We start from the raw sequence: 21,178 nt of genomic DNA, 5'->3' as shown, positions 1-21,178 counted from the left end.
CTGTACTTCTAACACCCCTAATCTTCCCTCAAGGATCACTGCCTGAGGCACTTTATCTACCTCTTCCTGAAGCCTCTTTCTCCTGTGCTGTACACTGTGGCCATTCATTCAGCAACGGAGTTCCCTGCCCTGATTTACTAGTAGAGAAGATATTTGTGGCTTTGGGCAAATGGGCTTCACTGGCTGCGTGATGTGAAATGGGAGGCTAGTGTCTATAAGCAGCTGTAGTGTTCATTCATGTGCCTTTTGATGCATCTGCATAGAAACAGGTCCAACTCCGTGTTTGGGAGCTTTGTTGGCAATAAATCCTCTGGTGGGCATCAGGGGACCTCTCCTAGAGTTAGCACTGACAGCAGTAGCAGTGTTCTGATCAGGGCCAGCCAGTGAGCCACCATTTAAATTCCCCACAATGTCCCAGAATGATGCTATGTCAGGGGCATTGTGGGAAATCACAATGCTGGCTCTCAGACCCATCTTGTCTGGTGTGTATCAAAGCATTGGGGGGAAAAAAACAATCTAAAAGGGGAACATGACAAGCATCAATTCTGGGCCATGTTGAGCAGCTGACTAGGAAGATGCCATAGGATATCAGGTGTTAATTACGAATTTAAAAGGGGTGTGTGATTTACCAGGGACAGACCCAGAAAAATCAGAATTGTCATTAATATAGAATAGGGCCGTAGCTAGACCTAAGGTTTATCCCAGGATCATCCCAGGTTCGTCCCTACCTGAGCGCTGGATGCCCTGTGTGGCACTTAGATGAACAGGTTTGACCCCAGGAGAATCCTGGGATAAACCTTACATCTAACTATGGCCTAGGTGTTGGGGTGTATGAGAGAGCAGATACCTCTAACCCCAAGAGCAGTTCAAACTTTCATCATCCCCCACCCCACCCGATGTATTGACAAAAAAGGTAATATATCAGGATATTCCAAAACCTGGACAAAATTGGAGATAACATTCAAGGAAAGCTTATGCAAATGTACTTGCTTTGCATAATTCCAATCACAATTTTTTTGTCTGCGATCCCACATTTGAAATGTTTTGCTACAGAAACTTGACTTCATCGTTATATTTAGGATAGAGTCAGGGATTAGGAGATCGGTAGATGAAAACATTAGTCATATTTGGGGGGGGGGGCAATGCAAAGAAATCAAATCTTAATTATTTGCAGGGGGAAATAGACCGCTGCTGAAAGCCTATTTTGCAAGAAGCGAAATGCTATTCGCTAGGATGTCGGAGAAATCTGCCATGGAATCAAATGAGTTTGAATTTTTATGAGTCTTGCCCCATGGATTCCATAGTGGGCCAGCTTTCCCCTGCCAGATAGATTCTGCAGACTTGCAGACTGTTTTTCTAACCTTTTGGAATTTTACGCAAATTTCATTGTAGAAACATAGGCAAAAATTTGAAAAGACCCAGCCAAAAATATGCACACCCCCAAAGACTAACATTCAAAAATGTGCATTTGGGGGAAATTTGCTCATTTGCTCGGCATGGGCGTATTGTTGCAAATTTGTATTTGCTCAAATTCAGAAACTAAAAAAAAAAAATGATTCTGTTGATGGGTGGATGACAGATGGAAAGGCGCCTCCCCGTTGCGACACAAGTCGGAATGGATTTTACATACCCCTACTATTCATATCTAGGGATGTTAACTCTCTGTTGGTAGAAGTGTTATTTTATATTGGGTTTTTTTCTTCTTCTTACTGAAATGCAAAATTATGCTACAAGAATAATTTCTTGTTGAGCTTTTATACTGGTTTTTATATTATGGTTTTATATTGTTGTTTTATACTTTGAATGTTTTTAATTTTTGTGAACCGCCCAGAGAGCTTCAGCTATTGGGCGGTATAGAAATGTAATAATAAATAAATAAATAAATAAATAAATAAATAAATAAGAATGTTGAACCATCTGCGCTAGGTGGCACAGCCTAGAACAGATCTAGGAATAGAACTGTGCTGGTTGGTTGTTTCCTGTGTTAACCCATGAAGCTGATTGGTGGGAGATCCAGGACAGATAAAAGGAAGTCCTTCTTCACACAGCATGTAGTTAAATTATGGAACTCACAACCACAAGATGTTGTGATGGCCACCCATTTGGATTTCTTTAAAAGGAGGTTGGATAAATTCCTGGAGGCGAAGGCTATCAATGGCTACTAGTCCTGATGGTTGTGTGCTATCTCCAGAATTTGAGGCAGTAAGCCTGTGCGCGCCAGTTGCTGGGGAACATGGGTGGGAGGGTGCTGTTGCACCAGGTCCTGCCTTGTTGGTCCCTGGTCAACAGCTGGTTGGCCACTGTGTGAACAGAGTGCTGGACTAGATGGACCCTTGGTCTGATCCAGCAGGTACTTCATATGTTCTTATTGACTGGCCCTAGAGATGCAGCCCTGGAATTTTGGGCAAATTGGGAGTAGAGCTCAGCATTTAGAAGCAGACCTATTGGTAGAGCTTCATTCTAGCCTATTTATTTACCAAAGGCATTCTATTCAATAGGTGCAAAATGATGCACATTTCCCCCACATTTTTTTTTTACCATTCTAATTCGATTTGATAGAGAAGAAATTGCTTTCAAAAAGAAATTCAATCGTGTAAAAAAAAAAAATTGGAGAAAATCTTGTGGGTTGGGTTTGGGTTTCTTGTGCATTTAGGAGGTGGCAAAGGAAAGTGAATGTTCTGTTTTTCATAGTACGATCATGTTTCTGGCAGCTGATAGCCTCCTGGTATTCCTACACTTTGATTAAAGCTCAGGAGAAGACATCATGAGGTAATTCCTCCCTTGGAGATTTTTTTAGATCAGGAAATATAGGCAGCCCGGGAAGCTGCATAGCAATGGAGAAATATGTACGATTAGGTCAGCTCTAATAAACCACCAAAATAAACTCTAAAACACCCTGAGAATGAGGGAAAAAATGGGCTGTTTTCAGAAGACACCTTTAACCATGGCTTGAACCATGGTGGTTGAACCAGAAAGCCTAGCTGTGTTCAGAAGTTACCTTAAACCATGGCTTTAACCATGGTGAATAAAGCAAACCATTCACCATGGTTAAAGCCATGGTTTAAAGTGTCTTCTGAATGGGCCCTTAGCCTTTTAAAATGTGTAGTTTTTAAAGTTCTTGTTGTTGTTTTATTGTCGCAAGTTTTTATTGTTTTAGATTTTTGATTATTTAGTAGGTAAGGTGCAATATACATATTTATAATAAACAAACTAACAGACACATCTCTGAAAACATCACAGGCTGAAGGGGAATGAAATCTGTGCACTCCCTCTTCCTTTTTTTGATTTCTGGTGCAAAAGCAGAAATCACAGCCAGGGCAGTTTCCTCTCCCCACCCCCTCTGCCCCCTCTTTCAGTTGGGTGGCACCCCTATGACCCACTAGCCTTTCATTCCCCTGCTCTGGAGAGTGAAAGATGTGGAAACAGTTAAAACCAGAAGAAAGCCATGCCATGGAGTGCTATTCCCAAACTTCTGTCGTTCATTGTTTTCAAGCTATCACCTTTTATAGCCAGATAAATGTTTGCTCTCAGCCATCTGTCAGCACAGAATGCTTGGCAATGTTAATCCCAAGTGATGGATGTGCCCTGTGGACAAGTAGAAGGGTACCACTGGGGTCATTACTCACTGTTCCCTTTTAAAGGCGATACTAAGAATTTATAACGATGCCCGGCCTCTCTGGGATCAAGCAGAAAGGCGTGATGGACAATGACATTCACCGCGCCAGTTTCAATGGAATGCCATTGTAATGGCGATCGCAAACTCATAATTCAGAAGATTCAAAACACACGGGGTTACAATTTGCTTTGCCCTTTCCTTTATAGCATGATAGGCAAGGTTCGCCTATCTGCTGTTTCCATAGGAGCTCAGAGAAAAGGGCAAGATAAATGTCAATGGCATAACATTCAAATGCCTGAGAATCTTGGCTTTAATATGAAAACAAGTTCCTAGCCCTGGTTAAAAGCGTGTGAATGCAGTGACTGCTGACATCTCCTGTGGGGCAGCTGAAAAAGATTTCCAGAGCTTAGAGATGGGACTCCCCATAGCTCCTGCCTTTCTCCCTGACTGGAATACCAGAATAAATTAATTACACAAATTATTTTTAAAAAAATCCATTATGCAAAGGAAGAGAAATGTCCAGTTTCCACAGTTCATGCAGGCTGTGGAATCCAGCTTCCTTTGGAACAGAACCTGGGTTGTTTAGGTGCAGAATCATAATTTTTCTAAAAAATGGAGGACACATCATGTTAAACACATATCAACAACCTCCAGGCCATGGACTTGAACTGCACAACAGGTATTGCCCAAGTGAGAAAAAAGGTTAACTTACCTATGGTGGGATCATGGTAGTCAGGGAACCGGTGGCTTATGAACTGCATTGTCATTGCTGGGAAGACATAAAGGGAAAGAAGCCATGACAGCATGGAAACAAGAAGTGGGGTAAAATAGCACACCTTTATTCTATAATAGAATCTGCAAGGAGGTAACTAGTGAGCCCAAAGGTGCAGAACTAATCTTTGGAGGGTGGGATGAATTGCCCTTCATCAGGGTCTCTGTGGCCTGGAAGATGTTAGTGGGGGTGGTCATAATTTTTTTCATGCTAAAGAGAGACACAGAATTCCTCCCAGCACTGGCTGAGTTGGGTGCCTCTGCCACATGCTTCTTGCTATTCTCATCGATGTAGTAAGAGGCCCACAAAGGAAGACACAGCCAGCCCTGGGAACAGTTGCCTCTCTACCCCATGCTGGCCTAAATGCCGGCCAGCCACATTCCAAGTGTTATCTCTGATCTCAGGTCGGAGATAACAGTGTGGAATCCTCCAGGGGCAGTGTTGAATGTCAAGCTCCACCCCTGGATGATAGCAGGTAGGCTCCCCAGGGCAGATTGGGCAGGCTAGAAGGCTGGATTATTTAGGCCCACAGGTTTGGGGTTCTGTACCCCTGACTTAGCCTCATATCTAACAGCCATTCAGGGCAGGATCCTGTTCATCAGGTTAGAGCAGGAAGGTTGTTCCTCCTGCTGTCAATGTACAGAGGGCAACTACACGCTGGCTCTCAATGCTGTATGTCTGGGACAGCATACAAACATGATATGTTGAATTGGCCTAGGCAGTCAATAGCACTATGACTGTAAAATTCATCTGCTTTAGCCCTAAGGTAGCTGCCATTTCAAATCCCCTCACATCAGCTGGCTGTGAGGGGTGGGTTGGATGAGCTGCCCTTTGTCATGGGGTTGCCTCAGGGAGATCACTGAGGTAGCCTACTCTTACGTTGCTGCTGGCATCACAGGATCCACCTGTCATGCCAAGAATACAGAAGTCAATTAGACAAAACAAATTCCTAAAGATGATGATGATGATGATGATGATGATGATGATGATGATGATTATATTATTATTATTTATATAGCACCATCAATGTACATGGTGCTGTACAGATTACACAGTAAATAGCAAGACCCTGCCGCAGATACCTCATCCTTGGTCTTGCAAGAAATTATTATTATCTCTTTATCGCTCATGGCGGTTTTTCTAGATGGATATGACAGGCATTGCCAAGTCATGCTGTCTTTTACAGATTCAGGAATTTCCTGACAATTGAATGCAAAAATACTACAAAATACATAAAATTGCTTTAAAACATATAAAAACTAATACATTATTAAAATAACAGTCTGGCATCTCAAAATTTGACTGGGTAGGCCTGCCAGAAGAGATTATGGCTTTCTTCAATTCGGAAATACTGTTAAGTGGATGAATCTCAGGCCATTCCACAGTCTGGGAGAAGGTCCTCTGGGTAATGGTTGTCAGCCTGGTTTTGGCTGGCTGCAGTAAACCCTTCCCAGAGGACCTGGGTATGTGGGGTGGATTGTATGGGAGAAGGTGGTCCCGCAGGTAACCTGGACCCAAACCATGTAGGGCTTTAAAAGTAATAACCAAGGCCATAGCTAGACCTAAGGTTTATCCCTGGATTGTCCAGGGCTCAAACCTGTTCATCTAGGTGACACATAGGGGCTCCAGTGCTCAGGCAGGGGCGAACCCTGGATCATCCCAGGATAAACCTTAGGTCTAGCTGTGGCCCAAGGTGGTATACTTCACCTGGAAACTAATTGGCAGCCAAAAAGGCACTCCAGGTTCACCAAATCTCTACTTATTCAGTGACTGGCTCTCCCTTGCTAAAAACTTTAGAGTGGGTTACCATTAGGGATGGTGAGGCACCTGAATGGGTCCAGGAGTCTGCTGGACTCCTCCACATCCAGACTCCTGGTACCCCACTCACTGAGACATGGGGGCATTCGCACATGCTTAGGGTAACCATATGAAAAGGAAACAGGGCTCCTGTATCTTTAACAGTTGCATAGAAAAGGGAATTTCAGCAGGTGAAATTTGTACTTATGGAGAACTTAATGAAATTCCCTCTTCATCACAACAGTTAAAGCTGCAGGAGCTATATGAGAGTGACCAGATTTAAAAGAGGGCAGGGCACCTGCAGCTTTAACTGTTGTGATGAAGAGGGAATTTCACCAAGAATTTCACGCTCGAGGCATTCAAGAGGCAGCTGGACTACCATCTGTCAGGGATGCTTTAGGGTGGATTCCTGCATTGAGCAGGGGGTTGGACTCGATGGCCTTGTAGGCCCCTTCCAACTCTGCTATTCTATGATTCTATGATTCTATGATATATACAAATGACACCTGCTGAAATTCCCTCTTCAATACAACTGTTAAAGATACAGGAGCCCTGTCCTCCTTTTCATATGGTCACCCTACACATGCATTTGTTGAGCCCTGCATGGTCTGCAATCTTTCTTTACTGGATCATGTCTCAGAACATGAAGGGTTACGGATGATCAAGATTTGCTGATCGAAAAGGCTACGGATGATCAAGATTAAACATTTATTGCTATGTTAATAAATGATTGCACCTACAGTGTGGGCAAATATAAATGTTAAGGCACCTCATTATAAATTCATAGTAGCTGTGCAAAGATAACTGTTTAAAGAAGCTCATTTACATTGCAGGTATCGTCATGGATGAACAAAGGTCTACCTGGATCTTCATTATTGCTTTTCATCTTATCTGCTGTCTGTTTGCTTTTCTTACAGTGGGTTCCTTCTTTGAAAGTTTCATACTGACATACTTACCTGTTTTAGCTAAGTTTAACCAATTTGATTGCATGTCTATTGAACCCCAATGCACACCCTTGAATTCAACAGAGGTTACTCCAAGGTGTGCCTAGGACTGCAGCCTTTTTGGATGTATTTGTAATGGTGCTTCACAAAGGAATGCACTGGGCCATATACTAGATGCTTGAGGAATCAAAGCTCAGTGTTTTATTATTATTATTATTATTATTATTATTATTATTATTATTATTATTTATTTATTTATTTATATAGCACCATCAATGTACATGGCGCTGTACAGAGTAAAACAGTAAATAGCAAGACCCTGCCGCATAGGCTTACAATTATTTATTTATATAGCACCATCAATGTACATGGTGCTGTACAGAGTAAAACAGTAAATAGCAAGACCCTGCCGCTTAGGCTTACATTCTAATTAAATCATGGTAAAACAATAAGGAGGGGAAGAAAATGCAAACAGGCACAGGGTAGGGTAAAACTAACAGTATAAAGTCCAAACAACATCAAGTTTTAAAAGCTTTAGGAAAGAGAAAGGTTTTTAGCTGAGCTTTAAAAGCTGCGATTGAACTTGTAGATCTCAAATGTTCTGGAAGAGCGTTCCAGGCGTAAGGGGCAGCAGAAGAAAATGGACGAAGCCGAGCAAGGGAAGTAGAGGCCCTTGGGCAGGCGAGAAACATGGCATCAGAGGAGCGAAGAGCACGAGCGGGGCAATAGTGTGAGATGAGAGAGGAGAGATAGGAAGGAGCTAATACCAAAAGAACAGATTCACACCTCACGGAATAAAGTGCAGACCTGATGGTTTTGCATCGCCCAAATGTGCTGATGCAGTTCTCAGCTCAAAAAGGTATCAACATGTATATAGAAATGCATATTTTGACAGAGAATACATTTAAAATATGTATTCAAATGTGATTTTATGCAAAAAAAAATAAAAAAAATAAATCAGAACCCCCTAACTATTGTGTATGCTTAGAAAACTTTCACTACAATTGGAAACCCAAAATTTGGGATAGAATTCAGTGGCAATACATTCTGTCCCTCATAGAATCACAGAATAGTAGAGTTGGAAGGGGCCTAAAAGGCCATCGAGTCCAACCCCCTACTCAATGCAGGAATCCATCCTAAAGCATCCCTGACAGATGGTTGTCCAGCTGCCTCTTCAAGACCCCTAGTGTGGGAGAACCCACAACCTCCCCAGGTAACTGGTTCCATTGTCGTACTGGTCTAACAGTCAGGAAGTTTTTCCTGATGTCCAGCTGGAATCTGGCTTCCTGTCACTTGAGCCTGTTATTCTGTGTCCTGCACTCCGGGAGGATCAAGAAGAGATCCTGGCCCTCCTCTGTGTGACAACCTTTTAAGTATTTGAAGAGTGCTATCATGTCTCCCCTCAATCTTCTCTTCTCCTCATCTTCCTTTGGATCACAAACCTAGCCCCAATCCATTTTTGTTCTATTCTTATACAAAGAGGGATATAAAGTAACACCTTAAATAGTAGCAGGTAAGTTTCACAGTATAATTCTCCATGTGGTTTTCAAGTCCTCTCCCACACCCCATATCTTTTATTGATTTTTTTTTTCAGGGAAACAACAAACATTTATAAACAATATTACATTTATTAGAATGTAAGCCTATGCGGCAGGGTCTTGCTATTTACTGTCTTACTCTGTACAGCACCATGTACATTGATGGTGCTATATAAATAATAATAATAATAATAATAATAATAATAATAATAATAATAATCAGTAACAAATCCAAATATTCCACATGTGAGTCAATTTCTTTACAATCTTTCTGTACACTCTGGATCTCTATTTTGTGCAAGCAAGATGATCTGATAATGTTATCACTCATCATCCTAACAGATCACATCACTGAGTCCCATATGTCTACAGGAGAAGGCTGGAGAATTTAGTGTGTGTGTGTGTGTGTTCATTTGTTTCTCTTAAAATGAAAGGCAAAACCTTCTCATCGGTTTAGACTTATGCTGTTTCTAGAAGTTGTCAATTACAGATTCGAAAACCTTACTACAATTTTGGACATAGAGTCCAACGTTTCTCTTCAGGAAGCAAACAGTCTATCACGGGGTTTTGAAGAACCTGCAGCCAACATGCCAAACATATATATTTATGTTATGGTGAATGCTTAACTTTTGAAAATTGAAAATGTGTATTACTGTGGAAGTTGGAAACGGTGCATACAATCCGGAGTCATCGTTTAATATTACATTTATACGTTTTCCCTTGTTTGTATTCTTTCATGTTTATGACATGTTTTTGTCCTTGTTAATCACCAGTAACTTTGCTATATGTTTATTAAATGTTTGCTGAATGACCATTGACATTCATTATATGACTGATGGCTAGGTTAAATTGTGTTAAGGCTTTTGGTATATGCACAACATATTGGACTCCCTATATTTTGTGCGCTCAACTTCAGGAGTGTTGGTGGATCTTTTCCCTTTCTTTTCAGTCTCTTAAAATGATGCATGAGGATAGGGATGTTGTGGGCACCTGACTGAGTCCAGGGGTCCAACGGATTCCTCCATGTCTGCCCCTACCCAATGAGGGCTTGACAATCATCTTCCCTTGTCTGGAGCCTCGCTTTTGTGCACCATGATGGAGGCACCAGAAATTGTGTAGTTTCTCCCATTGTGTAAATGGTGGCTATAAAGGTCTCATTTACGCAAGTGGGGGGAGGAAACAATTTCTCCAGAAATTGTGCATTTCTCCAGAAATTGAGCATTACTCCAGAAATTGCGCATTTCTCCCCTTGCGTAAATGGTCTGTGAAGGCCCCCATTAAAGCAAGAGTAAAGGTGTGAATTGAATGCTCACACCTTTACTCTTGCATGAATGAAGCCCTTATAGACACAACTGGGGGGGAAATACATAATTTCTAGAGTGAGGCCAGATGGCTGTCAAGCTCTCACTGGGCTTCACCAAGCCTCAAAAGAAACTCGCGTGGCTGATAAGTGAGAGCAGGTGGTGGCGGCATCATGGTGTGGGTGAATTCGCCCATCCCTCGATGAAGATAAGCAAACAGCTGCTTGACACCTATTTAAAGTAATGGCTATTTTGTGGCCCGAAGATGCTGTGGAAAGCGGGAAGATTGCTTATTTCTTGTGGCCTTTGGAAGTGGCAAAGCTGGACTTGAGAAGCTTTTGGCCTGATCCAGCAGGGGTCTCTTAGGTTAAGCAAAAGCAACATAATGGGAGGAAAAGATTGTCTGGTGCAAGGCATGCCATTTCTCTGCAGTTGGATAATATGGTAATGGGGGAATCTCTTGCTGATGGCATGCCTTTTGGACACATCGGAATAATAACCCTGAGTGCAAAACGGCACCTATAGATAAATTAGAGACACTTATCTCTGAATTATCTAAGCAGCAGATGGGGCCGCTGTATTAAAATGAGGCTTTAAAACTAGAATGAGTAAATGAAATACATGGGTAAGGCTGGAATGGAAATAAATACATAAAGATGCAGAAGAGAATGATTGCAATACATGGTATGTTTATTATGCCAAAGGAGGTGGGGGAGCCATGGATTGAATTGTATTGAATTGTTGTTATTTCCTAAAATCTGGAATTGCAAGTCATCATATAGATATTGAACGAATGTTAGGCTTTGAAGAACTCTCTGTTTTGAAGGCATGGGTTAATTGCATGTCGCGCAATAAAAATGGAAAGATAATTATTTCTGATGATTGGGTGACTTCTTTAACCATTGTAGGTCTGAAAATTTGTCGGTTTGTCGGAAACATTATCCGGAAACATTTAGCTTTCCCCTATGGCCCTGGCTGATGCATTCACATTCTGCAACAAGAAAACCAACATTTTGCAAGCCAATTGGGGTGGGGGGGATTAGTACCCCCCCTCTGTAAACAGGATAAAATATGCCAATTGCAACCTCAATTTCCATATCTTGGGCAAATTCCAACCACAATTAGCATATTTTATGCCATTTGTGGCTGTAAAATGCTCAGTTATTTGTAAATTGCAGCTGCAATTGGAATGTCTTGCCCTTTTCACAGAAGGAAAAATCCAGCCAAAATCCAGAAGATACGCTGGAAGGGAGAGCTGGGGCATGTCTACACCAACCCTATATCGCAGGATTGTCTCAGGATCATTCCTGCGCATCCAAATGCCACACGGGATCCCAGGAGCAGGCAGGGACAATCCCTCCATTTTCCTGGGATACTCCTTAGGTGTAGAAAGGGCCCTGGTCTTCTGAGGAGTCCACAAGTCTGATTCTCAGGAATCTGACCTCATTCAGCTTCATGGGAGAATTCTCCAACATCCCTAGTAGAGGCATAATATAGCAAAGATGTGGAACTATTTAGTTCTGTTCATTTCCACATCTTTCCCCCTAGGGTACAGCACAGGCATTGACTACAGAAAGTCCTGAGTTAAATCCACAGAATTGTCAATTAAATTTTTAATTAATTTAATTAAATGAATCAGGTAGCCGGTGACGGGACAGACCTTTCTGAGACTCAGCGCAGTTGTCATCTGTCAATGTCGTCAATATAGTCTGGCCTGCAATAAGGTAGCTTTCTGTTAGGGATGTGCTCCGCTTCTAATCAGACCGGCGAATTAGAAGTGGAGCGGGGGGCTTCGCCTCCCCTTAAGGCGGAGGCGAAGAGGATTGGGGGGCCAGCGGAGCGTGGAGAAGAGGATCGAGGTGAAGGCGGATCCTTCGGCTCGATCCGGAGCTCCACCAGAAAGGTAAGTGGGGTTTACCGGGCCCTGCCGCTGTCGCTGTCGCCCATGCGGCGACAGCGGCAGGGCCCGGTGAACCCCCCTCCTCTCCCTTACCTGCCTCCATCCGTGGTCCGTCGGCTTCTTCAATTGAGCCCGCGGTTCAACCTGGAAGTCTGGGCCGCTTGCGGCCCAGACTTCCTGGTTGAACCGCGGGCTCAATTGAAGAAGCCGACGGACTGCGGATGGAGGCAGGTAAGACCCCCCCCTCCCCCTTGGTCCCTTACCGGGCTCTGCCGCCGTCGCCGCATGGGCGGCAATGGCGGCAGGGCCGGGTAAACCCCCCCCCGCCCTCCTCTCCCGGCCTTACCTGGCACCACTCCCCTCCACTGCGGAGCTCCGATTCGGAGCCGGAGCTCCGCAGCGAAGAGGAGCGGAGTATGGGCGGAGCGGCGCGGAGCAGAGCAGGCCGATCCAAAATTTTCAGATCGGCCCACGGGGTGGAGCGGGGGGTCCGTGCACACCCCTACTTTCTATGTATTTCTTCAGCATCCGGTATTCTGAGATTACTACTTCTGAACATGAAGTTTCCATTTAGGTATGATGGACAGGAATATTTTATTTATTATTTATTTATTTATTTATTTATTACATTTTTATACCACCCAATAGCTGAAGCTCTCTTTTAATTAGTGCTGGGCTGAAACCTGCCACCTATTTTGGGGAACTTTCTCTCTCCCTTCAAAAGAGGCATTGCTTTTTCGCAGGGCAGGGGGAAATTTGGGGGATTTTCTCTTTGGGGAGGGGGACGACAGGGTTTCCATATACCATTATTAAGTGTAGCCAATTGCTGAGGGGCCTTTTTCATATTTTTTAAGTTGTTTCTGTAGTTGGTATAAAAAACAACAACACCCCTTCAGTCAGTATTTGGATGAGCCCAGCAGTTCTCTCCCATGTGACCTCACCCTCTCCAATAAGCATCCAGTAAGCACTCCTGGGCCACAAATACCAGTAATGGAGTCCCTCGATGGATAAAAATTAAATCGAATTAAATACACGAGAGAAGAGTGAGCAGAGAACCATATTGGTTGTGACTATTTACAGGGAGGAAAAAGGTCTATGAATCTTTGGCCATAGCTAGACCTAAGGTTTATCCCTGGATCGTCAAGGGGTCAAACCTGTTCATCTAGGTGACACACAGGGGATCCAGTGCTCAGGCAGGGGCGAACCCTGGATGATCCCAGGATAAACCTTAGGTCTAGCTGTGGCCTTTGTGTCAAATTCACACCATAATGCACAAGCAATCACAATTCCAATTGCAATGGATTTGCAATAATACCAGCTGCGAAATGCTAAAGCTTGAAAGCAATGTGAAAATTGAATGGCTATTTGGGAGAGAGCTTTCTCAGTGGTGTCATCCCACTTATGGGATGCTCTCCCCAGAAAGGCTCACCTGGTTGTGGTTTCATCATCACTATGAGAAGACCATGTACATTGATGGTGCTATATAAATAAATAATAATAATAAGACTTTTTTAAAAATCCAGGCTCTCATATATATATATATATATATATATATATATATATATATATATATATCACATAGAACCACAAATTGTGATCAACTGAATGTTTAGTTTGGCCCTTAGATGTGATGGTTTTATGGCCTTGCTTTGTATTGAAGCCACCAGCTTGCATGCCGCCTTGCACGTGGTGGCATGCAAGTATCATAAATGAAGACATAGGCCATAGCTAGACCTGAGGTTTATCCCTGGATCGTCCAAGGGTCAAACCTGTTCATCTAGGTGACACACAGGGGATCCAGTGCTCAGGCAGGGGCGAACCCTGGATGATCCCAGGATAAACCTTAGGTCTAGCTGTGGCCATAAACAGCACATCCAACTTTTAGGTAACATGTGTGGGCAATGTGCAGCAAATCAGAAGGTTAAGAACAGTCCTGCTGAATCAGAACAAATGTCCACAACTAGTCTCCAGGTTTCCTCTTAGAAACCCCAAGCAAGATATGACGCTAAGAGTAGAAATGCATGGATTATAATTAATTTTTATTTATTTATTTATTTATTATTATTTATTTATATAGCACCGTCTGTTATGGCTATGTTTCATGGCTTGTCAGGTGTCTTTCATTCCATTGGCTGCTCATTGATGCAATCAGATTATTTTTTTTGTACAATAATTTTGTTCATTTGCAAATACACATTTAGGCAAATTGCTCCCCTTTTTTAAAGGATCTCAAGTCCATGGAATCCGCACAACTCAGAAAAAGCTGGACTGCTGCAAAATCGTTCACAGAAATCCAATCTCCCAGTCTCATTTGAATCCATTGTGGATTTCTCAGCCATCCCTAGCTCACAGTCTGTATATCCCAAGAGGCAGATATTCAGAGGTAAACTACCTTGAGACGAGGATTGTTGGCTGCCACTTGAGACAGCAAACTGCTTCTCGCTTCATCTGGTTAGCTTGTTTCCCAAACTTGAATGGGTGTATCTGAAAGCAGTATGAAAGTGGTATATAAAAGGCAGGAGACACACCAAGCAGAATATAGCACTATGGAAGTGGAATATGGTCTGTGTCAATGGGCCCCAACAGTTGTCAAAGCACGTCAATATCACTATAAAGCAGTAGTGTGGCTCCTGCCTCTTATATACCACATTATTATTATTATTATTATTATTATTATTATTATTATTATTATTATTATATTGCATTTATATACCACCCCATAGCCGAAGCTCTCCAGGCAGTTTACAAAAGTTTAAAACAGTGAACATTAACAAGAAATATACAAAATTTAAAATGATAAAAGGCATAAAATACAAACAAAAACAGACTTTCATACTACTTTCATAGTGCTATATCCTGCTTGGTGTAGATTAGGCCTCTGATTCACCAGATCAAGGCCTTAGCTAGATGGGGCAAAATCCCGGGGTAATCCCCGGGATCGTCCCTGTGCATCCACATGATGCATAGGAGATCCCCGTATCAGGGAGGGATGATCCCTCCCTTGCCCCGGGATCTCGCCCTACCCTTTAGGCATGGTTTTTCCATGGTCTCGGGCACAGAATGTGTGGTGAGGCACTGCAGTTTGTCCTAGCTCCTCGTGGTTCCTCGCGAGGAGCTGGGACCCATGCATGGGGCACAGAGCTCCTCAGGAGCTCTGAACTCATGGGTGGTGGGGTGGGGGAGCAGGGAAATTATTATTTAAAAAAAACCAAAAACACAGTTACCTTCTGCGCACGAGCACTCATGTGCTCTGGGCTCTATAAATAAAAAATTGTGGGTGTGACGCCTCTCCCTCTGAGGTCATCAAGCGCCGCGTGTAAACAGAGGGGGAATCTCGTGATAAAACCATTGCAAGATCTTCACCCCTCCATCACGCAATAACAGGTAGGTCTAGCTAAGGCCCAAGAGAGAATACAATGGCTTTAAAGGATAGACCCCACTCAGGGAAAGATTTACAATGCAGGTGGATTCCTGCATTGAGCAGGGAGTTGGACTCGATGGCTTTGTAGGCCCCTTCCAACTCTGCTATTCTATGATTCTATGACTCTATGATCGAGTGTTTTCACCCGTATGAGTGGTGCTCTTTGGAACTTCTCTCAAGCCAGAGAAGTTAGTATTAAATGATATGTATTTTATTGCTCAAATTGTTTAAGGGAATAACAAGCTTTAACTCAGATGAGGCAGATCACAAACATTCCTAAATATGCATGCAAGTTATAATCCCGAAAGGAAGAATGAAAATAGTAGCAAGCATATTGTCAACACAGTAAAAGTCAATATCAAAGTTTCATATTTCCAAAATGGCGGGCATGGTGGGTGAAGGCAGAGTAAGCATGTATGGCAGGATTCTCGTTCTCCCAGGATCTGTCTCCCAAACAAATCAAGCCCTGGTCTTTTTATAACCAGCATGATGTCAATGACCTGAGCCTTAGTTTTGGATCTGTCCATACCACTGGTCCCATTTTTCTCAATGTAGTCAAGTCTGCCATTGACACTACTAACACTTAGGTAGAGGTATCCCTGTTAAGCTAAGCAGCGTGCTGCTTCCAGTATATGACCAACACACATGTAGCACCCTTCCTTCAATTCCAAGAATATATTCCATTGTTCACAGTTTTCTCACAGCACACCCACACACATACACACCCACACACACCTAGTCACACCTACAAGGTACAATAAATGCTTATCAAACCCCCACACTACAATGCTTATGCTGCTGCAACCACTGGACATAGACGCTTGACATAGCTGTCATGCGTGTTCAAAACGGAATGCAGTATTGCAACCCAGATAGGAAATAAGTGCATATTTATTGTGCAAAACAAAACAAATTACTGCCTGACCATGTAGAAAGGCTCCTTGTGTTAGAAAGAACATTCCAGCATGGGTTTTTTTTTTGGGGGGGGGGGGTACATTTTCATGTTTTAAAACTGCATGAAATATTTTAGGATTCCTGCTGCTCCTGGTTTCTAGACGTCTGTACTTTGCAGCCTTCCAAGCAATCACAGCTGCTGATTTCAGAGAGTCCCAAGGCTGAAATCCCAAATGCTCTCCTTTCACTTTAGAAATGTATCAAATGTGCTTATAGTTAACCAGGTGGGAGTTCCTGCCTTAACTTTCTGATGGACTTCTTTGCAGTTCACGATGATTCTTCTTGTGCCCATTGATTTCCTTTCAGATAGACTTGGTGCAATAACCGTGTGCATATATATAATAAATGATGGCTACCAGAAGGCTCAGCTAGTCTCTCTTTCTGTGCTCTCCATGGTACCTGAAATTTTATTGATTGTGAGGGGGCAGTTTGTGCTACAAGGGTTAGCAATAAAGTGAAGAAGACAGATGAGGTGCATTTGAATGATGTGAGCAGACAGTGACAGTGTTGTATATCCATAGTCTGCCCTTTTAGAACCTGAGGCTGGATCTGCACATGCAGAAAAAATGAATGAGATGGAAGATTCCTAAGACGGTGTAACGGACTGTACCACTTCAGCTGCAGGTGGGATATGCCATTATTAATACTTCCACATTAAATCTTCCACATTAAAAACAACTCCATGCAGGTAGAAAACTAGTCCACGAGGGAGAAAAGTTCTAGGTAGAGCTATGCACAAACAACCTCTTGAAATTTTCTACCTTATTTGTGACCAGAGATATTGGATGTGTGTGTGTGTGTGGATTTCAAGGATTTTTTCAAGTGATGGGAGGATAAATTCTCCAGGTTGGGTTGGCCATTAGCATGGGCTTTTTGTTGACAACCTGCCCAACCTTTTTGCATCTTCCACAATGCCCCAGATATAGAGCTGTTCCAGGGATAGGAGAGGTGGCATCCACCATGTAGCAACAATGAGAAGAGTAACAACAACCCAGAATATTTGGAGAATGTTCTTCCAAGAGGCCATCTTCAGCCTTAGCTAGACCTAAGGATTATCCCTGGCAAATGGAGGGGTCGTCCCTGCCTGCTCCCGGTATCCCCTGTGTGTCATTTGGATGTACAGGGATGATACCAGGATGATCCTGGGATATAGGCCTGGTCTAGCCATGGCCTTCTGACTTTTTTTTTTTTTTAGAACAAAACAAAACAAAACCTTTTATTTTTATTTTTTAAGAAAAAGGATTCTGGGAAATTTTGGCTGAATTCTAGCCCTAGCCTGCTCCATTCTCTATTGTGGCATTTTACTGCTTGCTGGAAGGCTTTTATTTTAAAAGAACACTACAAATTTGTACTCTTCACCTAGATTCTGCAGCAGTCCAATCCTGTATACCACCTCAAAACTCAGTGAGAAACCTCCAGCAGGGCTCTTATGCCCAAGCCTATTTCATGGTGCAAATGGTGGGACTGACCGATCTCATGGTGCAAACAGAAACCCCTTCTTCTGAAACAAAGATTTAACGCTACTTTGACGAAGCCCCAAAATGAGTGGAAATGCTCATTTCTGGGTAGGGGCATTTCCAGTGGAGCTGCCTTATGCAAGCTTTGCTGACCTGCCCAGTTCCAGAAACGAGCATTTTAATTTGTTTCTAGTTGGTCCCAGAAGCATTAATTTCAGTTCCTCAAGTGGTTGTTGTTTATTCGTTCAGTCGCATCCGAGTCTTCGTGACTTCATGGACCAGCCCACGCCAGAGCTTTCTGTCAGCCGTTGCCCACCCCTAGCTCCCCCAAGGTCAAGTCTGTCACCTCCAGAATATCATCCCTCCATCTTGCCCTTGGTCGGCCCCTCTTCCTTTTGCCTTCCACTTTCCCTAGCATCAGCCTCTTCTCCAGGGTGTCCTGTCTGCTCATTATGTGGCCAAAGTACTTCAGTTTTGCCTTTAATACCATTCCCTCAAGTGAGCAGTCTGGCTTTATTTCCTGGAGTATGGACTGGTTGGATCTTCTTGCAGTCCAAGGCACTCTCAGAATTTTCCTCCAACACCACAGTTCAAAAGCATCTATCTTCCTTCGCTCAGCCTTCCTTGTGGTCCAGCTCTCGCAGCCATAGGTTACTACGGGGAATACCATTGCTTTAACTATGCGGACCTTTGTTGTCAGTATGGTGTCTCTGCTCTTTACTATTTTATCAAGATTTGTCATTGCTCTCCTCCCAAGAAGTAAACGTCTTCTGATTTCCTGGCTGCAGTCAGCGTCTGCAGTAATCTTTGCGCCCAGAAATACAAAGTCTGTCACTGCCTCCACGTTTTCTCCCTCTATTTGCCAGTTATCAATCAAGCTGGTTGCCATAATCTTGGTTTTTTTGAGGTTTAACTGCAACCCGGCTTTTGCACTTTCTTCTATCACCTTTGTCAAAAGGCTCCTCAGCTCCTCCTCGCTTTCAGCCATCAAAGTGGTGTCATCTGCATATCTGAGGTTGTTAATGTTTCTTCCTGCATTTTTAACTCCAGCCTTGGATTTGTCAAGCCCAGCACGTCATACCAAATAGAATGACTTATTTCAGAGAAGTTCAAAATAAAAACTGGAGAACAGACAACAATAAAATGTCACAAACTGAACGTCATGTGGCGAAATACTACCAAACGTGCACTTAAAAATGGTAAGACACATTCTAACTTGACTAGTGTTGTTGTTTATTTGTTCAGTCGCTTCCGGCTCTTCGTGACTTCATGGACCAGCCCACGCCAGAGCTTTCTGTCGGCTGTCGCCACCCCCAGCTTCCCCAAGGTCAAGTCTGTCACCTCCAGAATATCATCCATTCATCTTGCCCTTGGTCGGCCCATCTTCCTTTTGCCTTCCACTTTCCCTAGCATCAGCCTCTTCTCCAGGGTGTCCTGTCTTCTCATTATGTGGCCAAAGTACTTCAGTTCCTCAAGTGGTAGGTGTCACTTATCTGAAGGGAATCGGTGAGGCACAACAAAATTGGCAGAGACAGAAGTGCCCCATTAGATACTGCCCTGTAACTCTCCACCGCATTTTGTTTTATATTTCGAATGGTTTTTAATTTGTGTGAACTGCCCAGAGAGCTTCGGCTATTGGACAGTATTAAAATGCAATAAATAAATAAATAAATACATAAATATAACTCAGCCACTGGAAACTAGGGCTGTACACTGTTTCCGTTCCAGATCTGAATCCTGAACCAAAGCAGGTGGATTCGAAATGTGTTGGTCCAGATCAGGATCAGGCCGAAGCAGTTTGGAACAGGATGAATTGGATTTGAAGGGCTTTGGCCTGATCTGGGATGATTGCAAGCCACTGTTTCCTGCCATATTTAAGGAAGATGGGGACACTCTGTTGTTGTAAATCTACTGTTGCAATCAACGGTGGCCATAAAGGCTGGCCTTAAATGGCCAGGGCAGATCAGGGCTGATTCAGAAACACCGAATTGGCCTCTAAAAGTAGTCATGGAGGGGGCTGTACATCCCTACTGAAAACGTTGATGGAGCTTTTTATTGAAGTGGTATGGTGGATCTCATCTGAGTCTCAGCAGAACTGGCTGTTCAATGGTTGGTGATGAAACTCTCCATACAGTACACACTATTGCTCAAGGAAGGAAAGGGAAAGGAACCTCTTGTACAAGCACTGAGTCATTACTGACTCTTGGAGGGCCGCCAGCTTTTGCTGACGTTTTCTTGGCAGGCCTTATAGTGGGGTGGTTTGCTGTTGCCTTCCCCAGCCGTTATTACCTTTTCCTCAGCTAACTGGGTACTCATTTTACTGACGTTGGGAGGATGGAAGGCTGAGTCAACCCGAGCCAGCTGCCTTAAACCAGCTTCCGCTGGGATCGAACTCAGGCCGTGCGGAGAGTTTCAGCTGCAGAAACTGCTGCTTTACTGCTCTGCGCCACACAAGGCTCTACTATTGATCAAACCTGGGAGTAAATTTGTCACTAAATTTCACCAGTCCACAGGTGATGTTGCTGAATTCCAGTGTGATTTGAGAGGGGTAAGGTTGTTGATGGGAATTTGGGACTAAATGGGGGAATTCTTACCTTTTCTACCTTGTTCAAAATATAGATGCAGACATCTGGCATTTTGTAGAGGTCACAAGGAAAAGCAAACTATGGCCTTGCGTTATGAACTTTCTCTTTTATCTGCACAAAAGGCAAGAGGCTTGAATGAGTTCCATTAAGGAGGAAGAACAAAAGCAGACCGTGCTTAGTTGCTTTGGAAATACAGCCTGGATGGTGTGTGTGTGTGTGTGTGTGTGTGTGTGTGTGTGTATCATTGTCCAGTCCACCTACTGATCTTTGAGAGGTACCATTATGATTTTAAAGGCCACCGCTGATCAAAATGACCTTGTTTTATTTCTCTGGAGACAAGCCCATGACAACAGCAATATAGTGACCTCTAACACCATAAAGCACTTTTTAGATCAATATAGATTAAATGCTGTTTTCTGCAAGATTTCCCCTCCTCCTTGCTCTGCCCTGCAAAGGGGCCTCATTTAGGTATTGTAAACCAAAGAGATCCTGCTCAGCTTAAGAACTGGTTGAAATAAGTTACAATTACTCCACAAAAATGGATCAGTTGGACCAAGTTATTAAACTATTTTTCCCCCGTTGGCAAAGAATTTGTGTGATATTTTCCCATACCATAGAATCTTACAATACTATGCTCTGGCAGTAGTATAGAAGAACAACAAACACAATTTTAATGGAAACAGATTTCAACTCCCCCTCCTCCCACCACAAACACCTCACTCAATGTTCTTCAGGCTCAGAGTAGATAATTCATAACAAATATTGATATGAAAATCAAACTAAAATCAATGCGCATTAACAAATGAACCATCTCCCATCGAAAACAGAACGCTAACTATCAGACGTTAGCTCAAATAGAAGCATACCAATGTTTTTAGGAGGGCTTAAGGTAG

General features: G+C 43.1%; 1 protein-coding gene across 1 annotated transcript in view; it reads right to left on the bottom strand.

Annotated features, from left to right (window-relative positions):
* The window catches only part of RIT2 (Ras like without CAAX 2), a 274,138-nt gene that overhangs the window by 189,267 nt on the left and 63,693 nt on the right, over positions 1 to 21,178 (bottom strand). The window contains exon 2 of the mRNA XM_063128711.1: positions 4,329 to 4,385. Coding sequence (XP_062984781.1) covers positions 4,329 to 4,385 — 57 coding nt within the window. The remainder of the gene's footprint in view (positions 1 to 4,328; positions 4,386 to 21,178) is intronic.

This window comes from Elgaria multicarinata, chromosome 6, assembly GCF_023053635.1.
Source record: "Elgaria multicarinata webbii isolate HBS135686 ecotype San Diego chromosome 6, rElgMul1.1.pri, whole genome shotgun sequence".
In the NCBI taxonomy this organism is placed as follows: domain Eukaryota; kingdom Metazoa; phylum Chordata; class Lepidosauria; order Squamata; family Anguidae; genus Elgaria; species Elgaria multicarinata.
The sequence above is the reverse complement of the archived record's forward strand: the minus strand, read 5'-3'. Positions and strand labels throughout refer to the sequence as shown.